Source organism: Alligator sinensis, unplaced genomic scaffold, assembly GCF_000455745.1.
Source record: "Alligator sinensis unplaced genomic scaffold, ASM45574v1 scaffold137_1, whole genome shotgun sequence".
Taxonomy (NCBI): Eukaryota; Metazoa; Chordata; order Crocodylia; family Alligatoridae; genus Alligator; species Alligator sinensis.
The window spans coordinates 204,547-221,545 of NW_005842545.1; the positions used below are offsets into that span (position 1 = coordinate 204,547).

The window sequence follows — 16,999 nt, forward strand, 5'->3', positions numbered from 1 at the left end:
TGAATGGGGGCTTCAGGGTGAAGGGATAATAGATAATAAGGGACTCGAAAGCCCAGACTGTAAAGTGCCCATGCACTTGGGCAAGTTGCAATTGATGCCAGCTTTGAAGCTTCACAACCTGGAAGCCTAACATCTCTGGAGCATTTTCCCTGCCTTCGAGCTGTCCGTGCCAACTTTGCCAAGGGGCTGCCTGGGCCACACAGAGCCTCTTCAGCATGGCTCTCTCCTCTTCCCAGGCTGGCATTCACTTTTGCCGCTGATCCCTGCTTTGGGAGACTTCCAAGTTTTCTTTGGAGCTCAATAAATGTAGACCCCCATAAGTTCAAATGATCACGCTATTAACTGATCAATCCAGCAATATGTTTAAAGCAGCCACACCTCCAAAGTAAAACGATCAAGTCATAAAAATAGCCCTCCAGCTACAAGTGCCAACCTGATACAAAGTTAGTGTTTCAAAATGTGTATTGACTCTATAGCTGGTTTCTATCCAGCTTTACTCTGCATGGGTGGTAGGGCCCTACAAAGCATGCCCCCCTCTTGCAAGCTTTGCAACTGATATTTTTTTTCCAAAAGGTCTGCTGGGGCTTTCTATATCCCCTGAAGCATTTTACGCTTTTTCTAGGGCAGACATCCCATTGCAATCTATCCCTGATTATGGAGCCTGGTAACATGGAAATGTTATAACTTCGAAGTATTCCCCCCTCCTTATAAACTTTGCAATTAATATGTATGTTGGAAAGACGTCTGCTGGGGTTCTCTATATCCCGTTAAGTATTTTATGCTTCCCCCTGGGGTTGCATCCCAATCCCTGATGCAACATGGAAATGATACAGCTTCAAAGCATCCCCAACTTCTTGCAAGCTTTGCCATTCATGTAAGTTTTACAAAGGCTGACAGGGTTTTCTGTATCTCCTGAAGTATTCTATGCTTTCTTCTGGGCTGGCATCCTCTTGCTGCAACTAATCCCTGATTATGGAGCCTGGCAACATGGAAATGCTTTGAATTCAAAGCATCCCCACCTCTTGCAATCCAGGTTCAAATTAAAGCTGGATAGAAATCAGCTATAGAGTTATCACACATTTCCAAGCACTGATTTTGTAACTAGTAGGCTCTTTTTATACATGGATGAACATTTTTGTGGGTTGATAATTATACTTTGCACATGTGGCCTGTCTCAATTTATTGCGTAACTGACCAGCTAATTGTGTAATAATTGCTTTGCATAGGTCGCCTGTCTGAACATTTCGAATGGGAGAGATTCCAAAGGGATCCAGTCTCAGGAGGCTGTACCCCTCCCCTATCACCTCGTGGCTAGCCATGGGGGAAAATGGGACCCTCCCCCAGGCTCCCTCCCCTACTTGTGATCCACATCTGGGGATTTTTCATGATTAACAAATCACTGTAATTATTTATTCATAATAATACACAGAGGTGGATTTTTCCATAGGGAAGGAAGGGGACTTTGTACAGGTGGGGGGGGGGATGCTGTTATACTTAGCCATTCACCAGCTTATCCACCTGAGCCAGTCATATCTCTGCCCTCTCTGGTGGTGTTACATACAGCCATTCCAACCCAGAGTCAGCCACATCTCCCTCCCCCCCACCATTCCCCTTGTCTTATACGCAGTCATTCCACCCCAAAACTGGCTGCATGTCAGTCCTCTTCCTGGCATTATACTCAGCCATTCTACCCCAGAACTGGCTGCATCTCCCCTGCTTCCTTTGTTACATTCAGCAATTCCACACCAGAGCTATCCACATCTCTGTCCTCCCTTGTCGTGTTATACTCAGCTGAGAGCTGCAGGCATCTCAGCCCTCCTTTATGATGTTATACTCAGTTGTTCCACCCCAGAGCTGGCTGCATCTTGGTGCCAGGTGAGTGCAGAGGCATCCATCTGCTGAGGGCAGGGAGGGGGTTAGCTGGAGGCCACCAGCTTCTTCCTAGTCCACAAACAGTCCATCTACCACCTGCCAGCATACAGTCCATGATGTCCAGAGGTGTGTGGGGGTGGGGGGGAGCAGGAAACACCTCCTCTGCTTTCCTCACTCACTTCTTCTTCTTCTGGACTAGGGTCCAGCCATCCTCAGGGGTGGGTGGAGGGCTGGGGGGTGGCTCAGCCCTGCTGCACTCCATGGCCTGGGGGTGGTAAGGGAGGAAGAAGGGAGGTTAACACAGACCCTTCCCAGGCTCATGCCCCCTTCCCTATCCACCTAGACGTCCATACCTCCGGCATTTCTTCCTCCTCCTCCTCCTCACTGCTCTGAGATTCGGGCTGGGCCTGGGCTGCAAGCACACAGGCCTGGGGAGCAGCCTGGGCCAGGCGAGCAATGGCATTGTGGGCGGACCCCGTCTCCCCACTCTGGCACTGCCCAAACAGCCACTGTAGCTGCTGGCTCACCTGGGGAGGGCAGAAGGGGCAGTGATGGGTTGTGAAGGGATAGAATGCTGCCCCCCAGGCATCCCAGAATGCTTTAGGGCAGAGCACCCCCGGAATCATGCCAGCATGCCCTGGGGTAGGCAACACTGCCTCCCAGTTATCCCAGCATGCCTGAGGACAAAAAGCACACCCTCCCCCAGCCATCGTGGGGCAGAATGAGTGTCCTGGGGCAGAGAACCTATAACCATCCCAGCATGCCCTGAAATAAATAACACCCCCAGCCAAGCCATCCCAGAGTGCCTTGCAGTAGATAACACTCCCCCTCATAGCCCTCCTAACATACGCTAGGGTTGATAAACATCCCAGCATGCCCTGGGGCAGAGGGCGCCCCTCACACCATCCCAGCATGCCTTGGGGTAGACAACACTCCCCCACAGCCATCTCAATATGTCCTGGGATAGACAATACCGTCTCCTCTATCCCAGGATGACTTGAGGCAGAGAATCTTCCCAGCTATACCCAGAAAGCCCTGGGGCATAGGAACACCCCTACCCCCCAGCCATCCTAGAATGCCTTGGGATAGAGCTATCCCAGCATGCCTTGGGGCAGAGAATGCACCCCCACAGACATCCCAGAATGCCCTAGGGCAGAGGTTCCCAACCACCTGGCACTGGTGGGTTGGCTGCTGGGTCATGGCACAAGCCCCCCACTCAGAGCCCTGTCTGTCTGCCTGGGCAAGCAGCTTCCAGGGTCACAGCTCAGCTTCCAGGGTTAAAGCCAGGTGGCAGGGTAGCCCTGGGAGAGGGGCAGCCAGGTCTGTGTGCCCCATCCCACTCCAGTGGAGCCACAGTAAAAAAAAGGTTGGGAAACACTGCCCTAGGGCAAAAGACTGTTTCCCCCTGCCTCAGGCTATCCCATGACACCCTGGGGCACAGAGACTACCCCCAGCTAGCCTCAGAATACCCTGGCTGGATGGGGCTGGATGGGGGCAGGAGGATGTTTAATGTGGAGGGGCTTTCCTTCCCTACCCTAGGGCATCATGGGATTGTGCCTCCCCCCCGGAGCTCCTTCCCAGCAAGCCCTGGGGCAGGGCTCACCTGAGCCAAACTGCCGTCTTCAACAACAGTGTCAAACTCACGGTCCAGCACCTTGGCCAGGAAGTCCTCGATCTCATCCTGCTCCAGGTCAGCTGGGGGAAGGGCAGAGTGAGGGATGGAACCCAGGTGTCCAGGCAGCCCAGATCCAGTCAAGACCAGGATCAAGGAGGTGCTGGGCACTGTACAGACCGCCCCCAGCCAGCATCAGGAGGTGCTGCACATTGCTGCCCCCCCCTCCCCCGCCAATTCTTCCTGCCCCTACGTACCGTTGTTGTGGAAATACTCCTCCACGGCACCCCCCAGCCATGCTGCCTTCTCGGGCCCATGGGTACCCCCAAAGCCATTCTCCACTGCAATCTAGGGTGACATGTGGGGGCCCCTCAGGATCAGGGGGGCTGAGGGGTCCCCCAAATCTTTCTCCTTCCCTTCCCCATCCCTTTGGTATTGAGAAAGGGGGTGGGGATCTTTTCTATAGGAGGTGGAGGTCTCATAGATCTCTCCTGCCCCTAAGCACTGCTGTAGACGCAAGGTCTTGTACAAGGGATATCCATCTTCCCTCCCCTTTGCGTGTTTCTATAGGGAATCTATATAATGTTTATGCTAGAAACCTATATGGCCCTTGATATTTATCTGGGGATGCCTATATATGCTGAGGGGGGCTCTAGAGAGTAGCCTGACACCCCCTACATTTCTATGGGGAATTGCATAAATTGTATAAGCCAGGGGACTTCTACAGGTGTTCGGGTCTATAAGAGCACCAACTACTGCATTTCCATGGAGGCTCCTATAGGTGCAAGGGTTCTATACATGTACCTCCTACCCCAGTGTTTCATGGAGACTTCTATATGCACCAGGATTTCCATGGGGGCACCTGCTACCCAAGCATTTCCATGGAGACTTCTATAAATGCTAAGATCTCTAAAGAGGCAGCTGCTATTTCTGTCTTTCCACAGGGACATTTTCTATATGTACTAGGAGATCCAGCACCCCCCCTAGTGTTTCTACAGGGACTTCTATAGGGGACCCTGACTCCCCCTATACTACTGTAGCCATTGTTATGGGTACAGTGGTGAGGGGTTCTATAGGAGCACCTGCCCCCCACTTCCACAGATTTCTATACGTGTTGATGGATCTATAAAGGATCCAGCAACTCCCCTAGTGCTTCTGTGGGGATAGCGACATATGCCAGCAGAACCAGGGGACTCTGGTACCCTTTTATACTTCCATATGTGCCAGGAATGGTTCTGTCAGGGCATCTATTACCCCTACGTTTTCCCCGGTGCCAGGCAGGGGATTCGGTCCCACGCCCGCGCTAATGTGTGAGTGGGGGTTTCTCTAAGGGCCGCGCGAGTTATATAGGAGCTCCCGCTCCTCAAATGCATCAGCGGGGACGTCTATAGGCGCTAGCGGGGATAGCTATAGGAAACCATGCACCTATAGATGCCTCCAGGGCCCTAATGCTCCCTCACCTGAAGCGCAGCCCAGCTGCCCAATACAGCCCGGACCCCCTGCCCGAAGAGGCCACGTGTCTCCTCCCTGGGCGCCGCCATGACAGGGCCGGTCAGGCGAGCCAATCGAGCGCGGAGGACATCGATTCCTTTCCTCTTCCTCCACCCGGTGAGGGGAGAAGCAATAGAGTGCCGTTTTCATCAATCGGCGCGTCGTTTTCGCTGAACGCGGCGCCTCCTACCCACCTGCCTTTTGCCCTGAGGTCGGAAGTTCGGGTCTCGCGACTCGGGTTTTACCGGGAGGCGGGAGCCTTTCAATTTCGTGTTTGCATGATCTTTGCAAGAGGCCACAGCTGCGGCTGCTGGTGTTGGGTGGCAAGTAACAAGGGGGGCGGAGTGATTTGACCTGGCGGAGGCATTTATTGGGGTAGGTGACCTGCAAGAGAAGGGAGAGGGGCGCAGCTAAGGAAGCAAACAGGAGCTTGGCTGCTCTTTTATAACAGGCCCCCACATTCTATCAGATGAGGGGATGGGGGCCCCTAGGCCCCTGGCCTGCATGGACTATCAGCAGGGTCCCAGTAACAATAGCAATATCCGGGTGGCAGTGATCGACTATGTCTTGACCCCTGGAGGTGCCCACTGTCTCTAGGCAGCCCCACAGAGACTATGGCTGTGTGAGGGTTGGCCACACTGGGCCACCATATTCGTTGTGTTTGTGTGACTGAGTCACGCCCACTATCTCTACACAGAGGGCCATGGCAGTGGGTGTTCGGTGACTAGGCCATGCCCACTGAGGCCGTGGCTGTTTGAGGGTTGGCCAGCTGGGCAGTCACATTGGTTGTATTTATGTGACTGGTCTTTACGCAGAGGCCCATGGTCATAAGGGCTGAACTGGGCGGCCATCTTTGGCCACCCTCTTGATGTGACTCCATCAGATTCCCACAGCTGGGGAAGGCCCACTGTGGAGCCAGAGAAGGGAAAACAGTGTGAGAGTGTTGGGGCTTGTGTCCCTCCTCCACTTCCTCGGGGCTGGGAACATGGTTGCCTGAGATAATCCCTCCCTTCTCCTCATACAAGTCAGGGAGGGTGTAAAAACTACAACTCCCAGGAGGCTTTGCTCCTCCCTCCCTCCCCGCCTTTGGACATGCGCAGTTCTTGCAAAGGTACTCGCACCAGCAATTCTTCCCCCGCCCCAATCTTTGCGCATTCGTGGCATCCCCCTCCAGAGTGAATGGAGGAGGGGTGGGGTGAGGCGGGGCGGGGCTGGTGGAGATGGGAAGGGATAAAAGTGGGGGGCAGGGCTGGAGTCAATGGGGAAGAGGTAAAGGGGGCGGCGGCGGAAAAAAATGGGGTCCGAGTAAGTAGTGGGGAGGGGTCGAGTCAGTGGGGTCGGGGATAAGTGGTGGGGGTGTTAGGTGGGGAATAAGTGGAGGTAGAGGGCCCTTGGGTCAAAGGGGAGGGGGGGTGTGCTAGAGAAAGAGCACCTGTGTGTGTGATGTGGGGGCAGGAATCCAACACCGGGGGTGGTTAGGGTTTTATTGGGAGGGAGGTCACTGTACACCACCCGCCAAATATACACACAGAACCCAGCCATCTGGGACACACGCAGGATTCAGGTGTCCAATACACACACACACACATCCCCACACACATGTATGCATGCACACACCCCCTCAGGCATCTGGGATGCACACCCACACTGGTGCACATGAGACCCAGGCATCTGAGAGACGCATGCACAGGGGATATGTGTCTGGGATGCATGTGTGCATACACACACACACATACAAATGACCCAGGTCTGAGATGTACACACACACACACACACACACACACACACACACACACGCACAGAGGCATCTGAGAGATGTACACATGCATGTGCACACACACGTGCCCTAGATATCTGAGAGATGTATACACACACACTCAACCCGGGTATCTGAGATGTGCACACACACGACCCAGGCATTTGAACACACACACACGACTCAGGCATTCAGGATGCATGTGTGCACACAGAACCCAGGTGTCCAGAATGCATGCATGCGCATTCATCATTCACACACACACGCTACTCAGGTGTCCAGGACCCACACACACACGGAACCTAGGCATCAGGGATGCGTGTGTGCACATACACACAAACCCATTAGTACCACAAGACTTTGATGACCTGGGGTATTAGCTAGGGCCAATGTCAGTTGCAGTCACACCCAGAGGGCAGGCTGCTGTGCTGTGGTGGGTGGAGCATCCAGAGAATTGGGGTTCATGCAGTACAGTCAGCGTGTGTCCTTCCCCCCATGCATGCAGTGATGTGTGGTGCTATGGAAGGGGGGTGTAGTGGGGGTTTGGAGGCATGGAGGTTGTGAGGGGGTGTGTTTGTTGCTGGGGTGGTTGAAATGGTTCATAGATTCATAGATGTAGGGTTGGAAGGGACCTAAGTAGATCATCAAGTCCGACCCCCTGCCCTGGGCAGGAGAGAATACTGGGCTCATATGACCCCAGCTAGGTAATTGTCAAGCCTCCTCTTAAAGACTCCCAAGGTAGGAGCCAGCACCACTTCCCGTGGAAGTTGGTTCCAGATCCTAGCTGACCTGACTGTGAAGCAGTGCCTTCTAATATCCAGCCTGAACTTACTCTCAAACTACTTATGGCCGTTATTCCTTGTTACTCCGGGAGGTGCATGGGTGAACAGGCTGTATTTGGAAAAGGAGTGTGTGCATGTGTTAGGAGGTTGAATATAAATTTGATGGAAAGGGATTGTGGGAGAGGGAGTGTGTATCTGTATGTACATGTGCACATGTGTGCGTGTTGGGGGAGTGTGTGTCTCAGAAGGGGATTGTATTGGAAACAGCACACCTGGTTTCTGACCTCTGCTGTGAATGAAGAGTGGGGTCTGGTGAGTCAGACTGCTGGGGTCTGGGTGCTTGAACCTCTGATCCCCAGCTCTGGCAGGGAGCAGATCTAGCGATTAGAGCAAGGGATTGGGAGCCAGGATACCTGGGTTCTCTCACTGGGGAGCTCCCTTCATATATCAGAAAAATTATGTAGCAACCTGCTGTTCAGGGGGGTCACCTGGCTTGTGTCTGTCTGTCTAGACAACTGAGTTCTGGGGGGAAAAGGGGAGGGCGGTCTCTCAGATGCCCGGGATCTCTGTGTGAGCGTGTCTGTGTGTCTGTCCTGGACACCTGGGTTCTTGGGGGTGGGATGGGGTGGTGTCCTGGATGCTTGGGTACTGGAGGGAGGGGTGTGTTTGTGCATGTCCTGAGCACTTGGGTTTGTGGGGGGAGTCCCAGATGGCTGGGTTCTGTGTGGGTGTGTGTGTCCCAGGCAACTGGGTTCTGGAGGGGGGTTTGTGCACGTGCATGTGTCCTGGGCGCCTGGGTCTGGGGGGTGGCAGTGTGTGCGTGCATGTGTGTGTCCTGCAGGCCTGCGTTTTGTGTGTTTGTGTGTGTATGCGTGTTCTGGATGCCTGGGTTTGGGGGATAGGGTATCCCAAATACCTGGGTTCTGGGTGTGTCGTTGGGGGTGGAGAAGTGCCCCAAACACCTGGGTTCTTGGGATTTGTGGGGCTGTGTGTGAGCACCAGATGCCTGGGTTCTGGGGGAAGGGGGTGGTCTGGGTGTGTCGTGTGTGTCTGTCCTGGACACCTGGGTTCCGTGTGCATGTGTTCTGGACACCTGGGTTCCGTGTGTGTGTGTGTGTGTGTGTGTGTGTGTGTGTGTACTGGGGGCTGCGGGTGTTGCTGAAACATCCCCCCCTGCCCCCACCCTGTGTGTCGCTGGGAAGACGCTGCCATCGCTGGCCTCTTTCTCCCTGTCTTTTTCCGGGCACCTTTGACAGCGTCCAGGAGACGAGATTGCCTGCAGGGAGCCAGCTGACCTCTCTCTGGGTAGTCGGGTGAGCTGCAGCCCCCCCACCCCCATCCCCTTAGTGGATGGGATAGTGGGTAGGGGGGTTCCATGGTTTCTTCTGTGCCAAGAAGAGCTAATCCTAGCTTTACCTGCTCGTCCCCCGGAAGTCCTTCCTTTGGAGGAAGGAGTGGGTGGGTTGGGGGGGGGGGGGGGGATTTTATCTCTTGGCAGCTGCTTTGGCTTTGGGGAACACCTCCCCCACTCTCATGGCGGAGATGGAGGGGTGGACGTCTCTCTCCCCCTCTCCCCTGGCTCTCATTCCTGGTAGGAGGAAGGTTTGGCAGGGGGAGGCTGGTTGAGTCTTTTGCATGGAAAAAGAAGAGGAGCGGGGAGGTGGCGGCTGCTTTTGTGCCCATGGCTCTGGTGATGGCTGGGATACAGCTCTCTGCCCTGTTCAATTAACCGTGTTGAGAATGAAGCCAGTCTGTAAATTTGGGGGCGGAGGGTAGGCGGCACAGGGCTTTTATGTGCCATGCAAGGAGTGGGGAGGGGGTTTGGGGGTAAAGGGAGGGGGGAGGCTCTGGGTGGTTGGAAAGGGGTAAGAGGATGGTGAGTGCTATCCTAGGGGGTTGGGAAGGGGGTAAGATGGTGGTGGGAGGTATACCAGGGGTTGGGTAGGGGGCAGTATAACAGGAGATTGAGGATGGGGTTAAGACGATGGTGGGAAGTATTCCAGGGTATTGGGGATAGGGGTATCCCAGGTGAATGGGTGGGGGGTAAGAGGATGGTGGGGATGTCCTGGATGGTTGAGGAGGGCGGTAAGGGGATGTTGGTGGGGGGGAGCTGCATTATTTCACAGGCAGTGGAAACAGGTGGATTTATGCATGTCGGGAAGGGAGTGTGGGATGGGGGGACACACCACATGGCCCCACACGGCACCACATGCTTGTGCTTTGGGAAGTCCATGTGACTTTCTGGCCGGCAGCATTTCCACCCTGCTGTCTTCCCAGGGCTGCCTGGTGCCTGGGGTGGGGATGTAAAAGGTGTTGGGGGGTGGGAGGGGGCAGAGCTCTCCCTCTCTCCAAATCCTCCTGTTTTGTTAGCATTATCAGACGGATTGATTTATTTTTTTGGTTGTGTCCCCCCTCCCCCCATCCCCTCTTGCTGCTGCTTTATGTGGCATGGAAGGGGGGTGGGGTTCTTAGAAACCTTTGTAAGGAATGCTGGTGAAACACCTCCCATCCCAGCAGGTGTCTGTGTAGGTGGGTGGAGGGATCTTTTTGCCTGCCTCCCTCTCTTCTTTTGCTGGTGTCTTACTTCTCACTATTCATTCCAATATCCCAGGGGTTAGGGGGTTAGGGGTAGGGAGAGGCATTTCTTTTTTGGTTCTGCTTGTCAGTTGCTGCTTTTCCCAATAAGTCCTACATTCCCTTTATGCATCAGGTGCCTCCAAGGCAGACAGAGGTGCTGGGTGGGAGACAGAGCCATATATCACAGCTGGCTTTATTTCTTTTGGTGCTGGGCTTTTTTTTTCCTTCTCTCTCCACACCAGAAATCCAGCCATCAAAGTCAATTCCTCCTACCTTTGATTCCCATTATCAGGAAATATCAGTTTCCACCCTCTTTCTGGTTGTGGCATGAACATCAGACCTGCCATGGATTGGGTTAGACCCTAGATCTGTCTCGCCCAATCTCCTATGTCCCACAGTGTCAGAGAGTGGATGCTGAGAGGGAGAGTGAGCTGGATCTCACCAGGGTTTTGCCCCTCTGTTCCTCCTTCACTTGCAGCCTCCAGCATTGAAAGTCTGGGGAGTTCTGATGCAGGGGCCGAGCCCCTCACTCCCTGCTCTGTGGTGCCCCTTTCCTCCATAATGTATCCGGTCCCTTGGTGAAGTTGGCTAAACTGTCAGCTTCTACCACGTCTGTTGGCAACAAGAGACTTTGCGGGGGGTGGAACTCGCTGCAGTTAGTTTCATAGTTTCATAGTTGGTGGGTCAGAAGGGACCGAAGCAGATCATCAAGTCTGACCCCCTGCCATGGGCAGGAAAGGATGCTGGCATCAAACGACCCTGGCTAGGTGGTTGTCTAGCCTCCATTTGAAGACCTCCAGGGTAGGGGTGAGCACCACTTCCCTTGGAAGTTAGTTCTAGCTCCTAGCTGCCCTGACTGAAGTAGTGCCTCCTGATGTCTAGCCTGAATCTACTCTCAGTCAACTTATGGCCATTGTTCCTTGTTACTCCTGGTAGTGCTTGGAGAAACAGGGACTCTCCTATTGCCTGCTGGTCCCCCTTGGCAAGCTTATAGGTGGCCACCAGATCCCCTCTCAGCCTTCTTTTGTGGAGGCTGAACAGGTGCAGGTCTCGTAGCCTCTCTTCATAGGGCCTACCCTGCTTCCCCTTGATCATGCGAGTGGCCCTCCTCTGGACCCTCTCGATGCTATCCACATCCCTCTTGAAGTGCGGCATCCAGAACTAGATGCAGTACTCCAACTGCGGCCTGACCAACGTCGCGTAGAGGGGGAGGATCACCTCCTTGGACCTGCTCGTGATGCATTTATGGATGCATGACAAGGTACAGTTAGCCTTCCTGACCGTGTTCCCACATTGGCAGCCCATGCTCATCTTGGAATTAATAGTGACTCCAAGATCCTTTTCTGCCTCTCTGCTGACAAGAAGGGACTTCCCTAGCTTGTAGGTATGCTGTTGGTTCTTCCTCCCCAGGTGCAACACCTTGCACTTGTCCGTATTGAAACCCATCCTATTCTCATCCTCCCACCTCTGTAACCTGTCCAGATCTAGTTGTAGCCTGTCCCTCTCTTCTACTGTGCTCACTCCTCCCCACATCTTAGTTTCATCTGCGAACTTGAACGAAGTGCTTTTCAACCCCTCGTCCAAGTCGCCGATGAAGATGTTGAACAGTGCGGGCCCGAGGACCGAGCCCTGGGGAACCCCACTGCCCACGTCCCTCCAGGTTGAAAATGACCCATCCACCACCACTCTCTGGGTGTGGCCCTCCAGCCAATTTGTGACCCCTCTGACTGTGTAGGCGTTGACACCACAGTCGCCTAATTTTTTAATGAGGATGGGGTGAGAGACAGTGTTGAAGGCCTTCCTGAAGTCCAAGAAGACTATGTCCACCGCAACACCTGCGTCCAAGGCTTTTGTGACCTGGTTCTAGAAGGCAACCAGGTTACATCTGAACTTACAACCTGCTAGTTTCATGTAATGATCCCTGGTTCTTGTCTGGTGAGAGACAGTCAATATAAATCCCCATTTGCTTTCTCTTCACAACTTAGTGTTTTAGAAACCCTTCTCATGTCCTCAAGCTTCTCTTTTCTAAATGGAATAGGCTTTGTCTGTCCATCTATCCAGCCCATTCTCTATCTCTCTATCTATCCACCCCACATACTCTATCCCCTACACTCCATCTCGCCATCTATTCATCCCTGTCTTTCTCTTTACCGTTTAGTGTTTTGGAAACCCTCATCATGTCCCCACTCCAGCACCTATTTTCTACACTGATAGACCTATCTGTCCATCTATCACCCCATGCTATCTATTCAGCTGTCTGTTCATCCCACTCTCTATTGATCTGTTCCCCCCCGGTCTTTCTCTCTCATTAGCCTCTTTAGTCTCTCTTCATGTGAAAGCTCATCGACACTGGTAATCATCCTTGTCTCTGGCTCTTCTCTAGTTCTCTATCCTTTTGGAGGTGTGGGGACCAGAATTGGGCACAGTCTTCAAGGTATGGACACAGCATGGATTTGTAAAAGGGCATTACTTTTCTGTTGTGTTCGCAATTTCCTTCTTCATCATCCCTAATGTGTTTGACGGCTGCTCAGCACAGAGCTGATGTTTTTAGCAAACTGACCACAGTGACTCCCAGGTCTCTTTCCTGTGTGGTAACAGCTCATGTACAGCCCATGATAGTGTAGTTATAGCTTGCATTATTTTTACCTGTGTGTGTTTTCAAGGTCTCCTCAGTCATATTATTTCCTAAAATGTCTTGGCTATATCACAGCCTCTGGGGCAGCATTCAGTGCCTTCCTGGGGTGCCCAATTGCTCTCTCCCCCCGTTGTTGCTACATGTGTCAGGGTATTTTGAAGCCTCCATCAGAGGCATTGGGTATTGACTGCAGCCCAGGCTGAGGCTGTTGACCAGGTTGGGCCAGTGCTCCTGCTGGGACTCAAATCTGGAGGATCTTGGCTAGAGGGTCTTAGCCCTCCACTCAGGGTGAAACCAGCATTGTATTTGGGGATCAGGAAGGAATTTTACCCCCTGGTCAGATTGGTACAGACTGGAGAGGGTTTGCCTTCCTCTGTAGTGGTGGCACAGCCTTTGTCAGATCTCTGGAGCATATATTGAACAACCTATTACAGCAGCAGGACATTGGCTGCTATGGTATTCCTGCTTTCCCTGTGTCAGGTTTGGGTGTGATGTCTGGTGTTGTGTCAGGGTGGACAGTAGTTTTATAAAGAATTTAGATGATGGATTTGTATAAGATGGTTTGTATAGGGCTGATGCTGCCTCGAGCAAAGGGTTGGTCTAGATGTGGCATGTATATATCTATAGCTGGCTATAACTATCTGTCTATTTATATCTATGTCTGCATAAATGTATGTAGATATATCAACGTGTGTGTGGGTGTATGTGCATACACATATAGAGATTAGATATACCTACATAAATCTATGTAGGTATATCTATTCCCTACGTATCTATCTATCTGTAGCTGTATTTCTATCTATATCTACATAGAACTATGTAGACATGTGTAGATATGTGTGTATTTGTATACATATATAGGAGTTATATATTTACGTTGAGTGATCATATGTCCCATTTTAGCTGGGCAGCCCTGCATTTCAGAGGTTGATCCCAGCTGGCTGTTGGGAATTGTAATGGGCATTCTGGAAATTCAGAGGCATGGGGCACAGTTTGGCTGGGAGTTGGAGTGGCGTGGAATGCCTTGCAGGTGGGCACGCAGGAATTGCTGCCTGCCCGAAATGCAGTCCCACCCCTGCATGGGGGTGGCAGGGGGAACAATATTCAAGATTTCCCAGATGATGTCCCAGATTTCTGGGATTTCCATATGGTCATGTAGGGGTTAGATATAGCTGTGTGTATACAAGTCTGTCTACATAGAGTCTCTATATATCTACATAGATATATGTATGTAGATATATCTAACCCCTAAATATCTGCATCTAGGTCAGGCTTGTCCAACATACGGCCCGCGGGCCGCCATGCAGCCTGCCAAGCCATTTTCTCTGGCCTGAGGCCCCTTGCTTGGGACAGGTGAGGAGTCCTGGTGCCTGCTCTGTGCTCCATGGCGGCGGTGGCGGTGATGGGGCAGCAGCGAGGTGGGCAGGGCCGGCCCAGCAGTGAGGGGAAGGGGGGAGCTGCTTACCCCTGCGGGGCCGGACTTGTCACGTGAGCCAGGTCCCCGAGGGCTGCGCGGCGCAGGGCTGCCCCAGCTGTGCCTGACTGGACAAGCTGGGCAGTGCCTGCAACTTCTCCTCTGGCTCCGCCCCTTGCTGCAGCATGGCTCATGCCCTGCCCGCGTGCGTGGTGGATGGAGGCACCAGGTAAAGCCCCGCGCGGAGCTGGGGGGCGCCTTGGGGCTGGGCTGGGGCTGCAGGGCACGCGGTTGCCGGAGTCGGGCTGGGCGGGAGGCAGGAGGAACCCAGCACAGAGGCTCTCTAATTCCAGTCACCTCCTTGGCAATATGAATGCAGTTTCCAGCTGCCTGGCCCCAGCACAGCTCCTCACCAGCTGGAAACTGTACCTGTGCCCGTGGCAGGGCTGGGAGAAGTGACAGTGGCACAGACAGTGCCTCTACCTCTCTAGACCTGGTGTGGGTGCACAGAAAACCCCCTCACCGCTGAAGCTACCTGGGCCACGTCAGATCGGAGCTGGATTGTTTCATCCTGTGGCTTGAAAAGGTTGCTGGCTGTAGAGAGAGGACAGGATGCTTACTGAATACTTGGGAGAAGAGCCCATCTTGGATTCAAAAGACCCAGGAGTCTTGTTCTGTTGGCTAATGGGCATGCAGTCACTAGCTGCCAGGGCATGCACCTGCTGCCCATCACAACATGGAGTCTGCAGAGGCTGGGCATTTCTTTTTAAAGTGCCTTCCCTTAGCCATGCTGCCCAGTTGGGTAGGCTTGGGGAGGATGTATCCATTTGGCACTTCTCCACAGCTCTTGTCCCCCAGTAACCCATGGCTGCAGAGGCTAATAGCAATGACCTGTATGTAGAAACTCAGTCCATGCTTCTGGTCATGGTAGTGGTTTATTATGAATTGCTTTTATGGAGGTGGGGGAATGGTTCAGGGCACTGGTAGTGAGACTTAGTGCTCTTCCTTTTCAGATAATTAGGGGGAGGCTAGGTCTGGTTGTCAGTGGTCAAAAGTTGTTACCATTTTTTACCTGCTTGGGTTAATATAGGGTGACATCCACTACTCTTGAGTATTGCTGACTCACTTTGTCAGAAACCTCTGCAGGAAGAGGGAGGAAGGAGCTGGGTTCTCTAGGACAGTGGTTTTCAACTTTTCTTGTACCAGGACCCATTTGTAAACATTGATGGCCAGTTCCAACCCAGTAAATAGTTTAAGTAGAAAACAACCCCCTGGCCTTGCTGGTGCCCCTCACTCCTGACTTGCTGCCCCCCACCTCCAGGCCCCAGCCCCACTCTGAGTTCATGGGTAAACTGGGTCAGGTATCTGGAGAGTGTCAGGAAGCCAGTAGCAGCATAAGCCAATGATGCAGCAGCCTGAATATAGGATCAAACTTTGTTTCCCAGACAGTTCCTCTTGTGGGTCAAGGGTTTATCTGGGAAGGGGTGAGGATTCAGCTGACCTTCGGTGGCCACTCTGGTGGCAGGGAGTGGACATGTGGCTCGACCCATCTGGCAGGTTCTGATCACCTGTGTCTGTCCCCCCTTATGCTCTGCTGAGCAGGTGGCAGACAAGGGTGAGCAGCTATGCCAGGCAGGCTGAGGCCCACAGCCTGGCAGATTGGGAAGCCTAATCTCTAGATTAGTGGTTCCCAACCTTTTTTGGACTGGAAGTGACTGCAGACTGGCAAACTGCAGACCGGAAGTGATCGGCATCCTGTGGACCAGCAGCCAACCATGTTTTATACTTGGTATCTGACTAGATTTCAGTATTTTGATACCTTTGTTTGAAATAAAAATTCAGGATATAGGTTAAGGAGTGGGTTAGAATTAAGGTTGAAGAAATCCAACCATATAGAAGTACAGATATTTAGAATTACATTTCTAAACTATCTTATGTTCCTACCTAGAGACTTGTCTTTTCTTTTTTGTGGGGAGAAGGTATTCAAAATGCCTAGCACAGAACACTCATTTAATATTTTTTCTACTCTGTATATCTGACAGTAAATGTGGTACTTTGTTCATGTGTTAACTTCGTGCTTTTTATGTAGGTGGCCTGCGGTTGTTTGTAAATAGATTAGTCTCCCACCGTATCTAATAAGATTTGATTAATGTGTTGGCAGTTATCAGGGCTGGTCCTGCCAGGAACTGGATTCTCTCAATAAATGAGCAACTTGGAGTTTCAGGAAGGGGGTTTTAGTGATCCAACAAGGGACTTGTCAAAATGGCAGAACAGGGATGCATTCCCCTTCCCCTGCTGGATAAATGGCTCAAACAGTTTTAATTGTTTCTTCTTCTTCATTAGTAAAGAAAGATCTTCCTGGAAGTAATAGAAATGTAACTGCTGTGATTGATATTTTCTAAAAAGTCTCAGTTTGGAAACAGCTTGTCTACTTCAGTTTTGATGGAATAAATATTTTTTTATCTTTGGATGGGCTTCCCTAGTGGTCAAGTTTCATGTTGCCATCAATCTCTGTGTAGAAAAGGGCAATTTATTTTAAGACTGGATGATGCTGACAAGCCCTTCTGATGTTGCTATTTAAATTATGGTCAACATTTAAAACCAAATAAATAAATGAATAAAACCAGGGTTTTATTATGTAACCTTTAGTCATAACTAGTTAATAATTCAATAAAAGTAAATCTTCTTGAAGATTATTCTAAAAAATGCCCGTTGCTTTGATTAGTTTCCACTCTGGCTGATATCTTTTCCGCATTTGATCTGTCAACTTGCATTATGCTTCTTTCATTTACTGAGAAGTGAGTAGAAGCGAAAGTGTTTATTTTAGTCAAGTGTTTGGTATTATTTCATTCTTGCTTTT

General features: G+C 51.9%; 2 protein-coding genes across 5 annotated transcripts in view; one reads left to right on the forward strand and one right to left on the reverse strand.

Moving 5' to 3' along the window:
• Positions 1 to 1,388: 1,388 nt before the first annotated feature.
• On the reverse strand, positions 1,389 to 5,133 carry TSR2 (TSR2, ribosome maturation factor). 4 transcript variants are annotated; one of them, XM_006031988.3, is made up of 5 exons: positions 4,945 to 5,074; positions 3,742 to 3,832; positions 3,476 to 3,567; positions 2,226 to 2,399; positions 1,389 to 2,137 (listed from the first exon to the last, which is right to left on the reverse strand). In XM_006031988.3, the coding sequence occupies exons 1-5, from the start codon at positions 5,023 to 5,025 to the stop codon at positions 2,048 to 2,050; spliced, it is 528 nt and encodes a 175-aa protein (XP_006032050.1). In that variant the 5' UTR covers positions 5,026 to 5,074; the 3' UTR covers positions 1,389 to 2,047. The 4 variants fall into 4 exon arrangements, with proteins under 4 accessions (XP_006032050.1, XP_025069519.1, XP_025069520.1 ...); XM_025213734.1 differs by having other exon boundaries at positions 3,476 to 3,654; XM_025213735.1 differs by lacking the exon at positions 3,742 to 3,832 and having other exon boundaries at positions 4,945 to 5,133.
• Positions 5,134 to 16,999, forward strand: part of WNK3 (WNK lysine deficient protein kinase 3) — a 65,811-nt gene continuing 53,945 nt past the window's right edge. The window contains exon 1 of the mRNA XM_025213733.1: positions 5,134 to 5,186. The gene's annotated coding sequence lies outside the window, so the exon portion shown is untranslated. The remainder of the gene's footprint in view (positions 5,187 to 16,999) is intronic.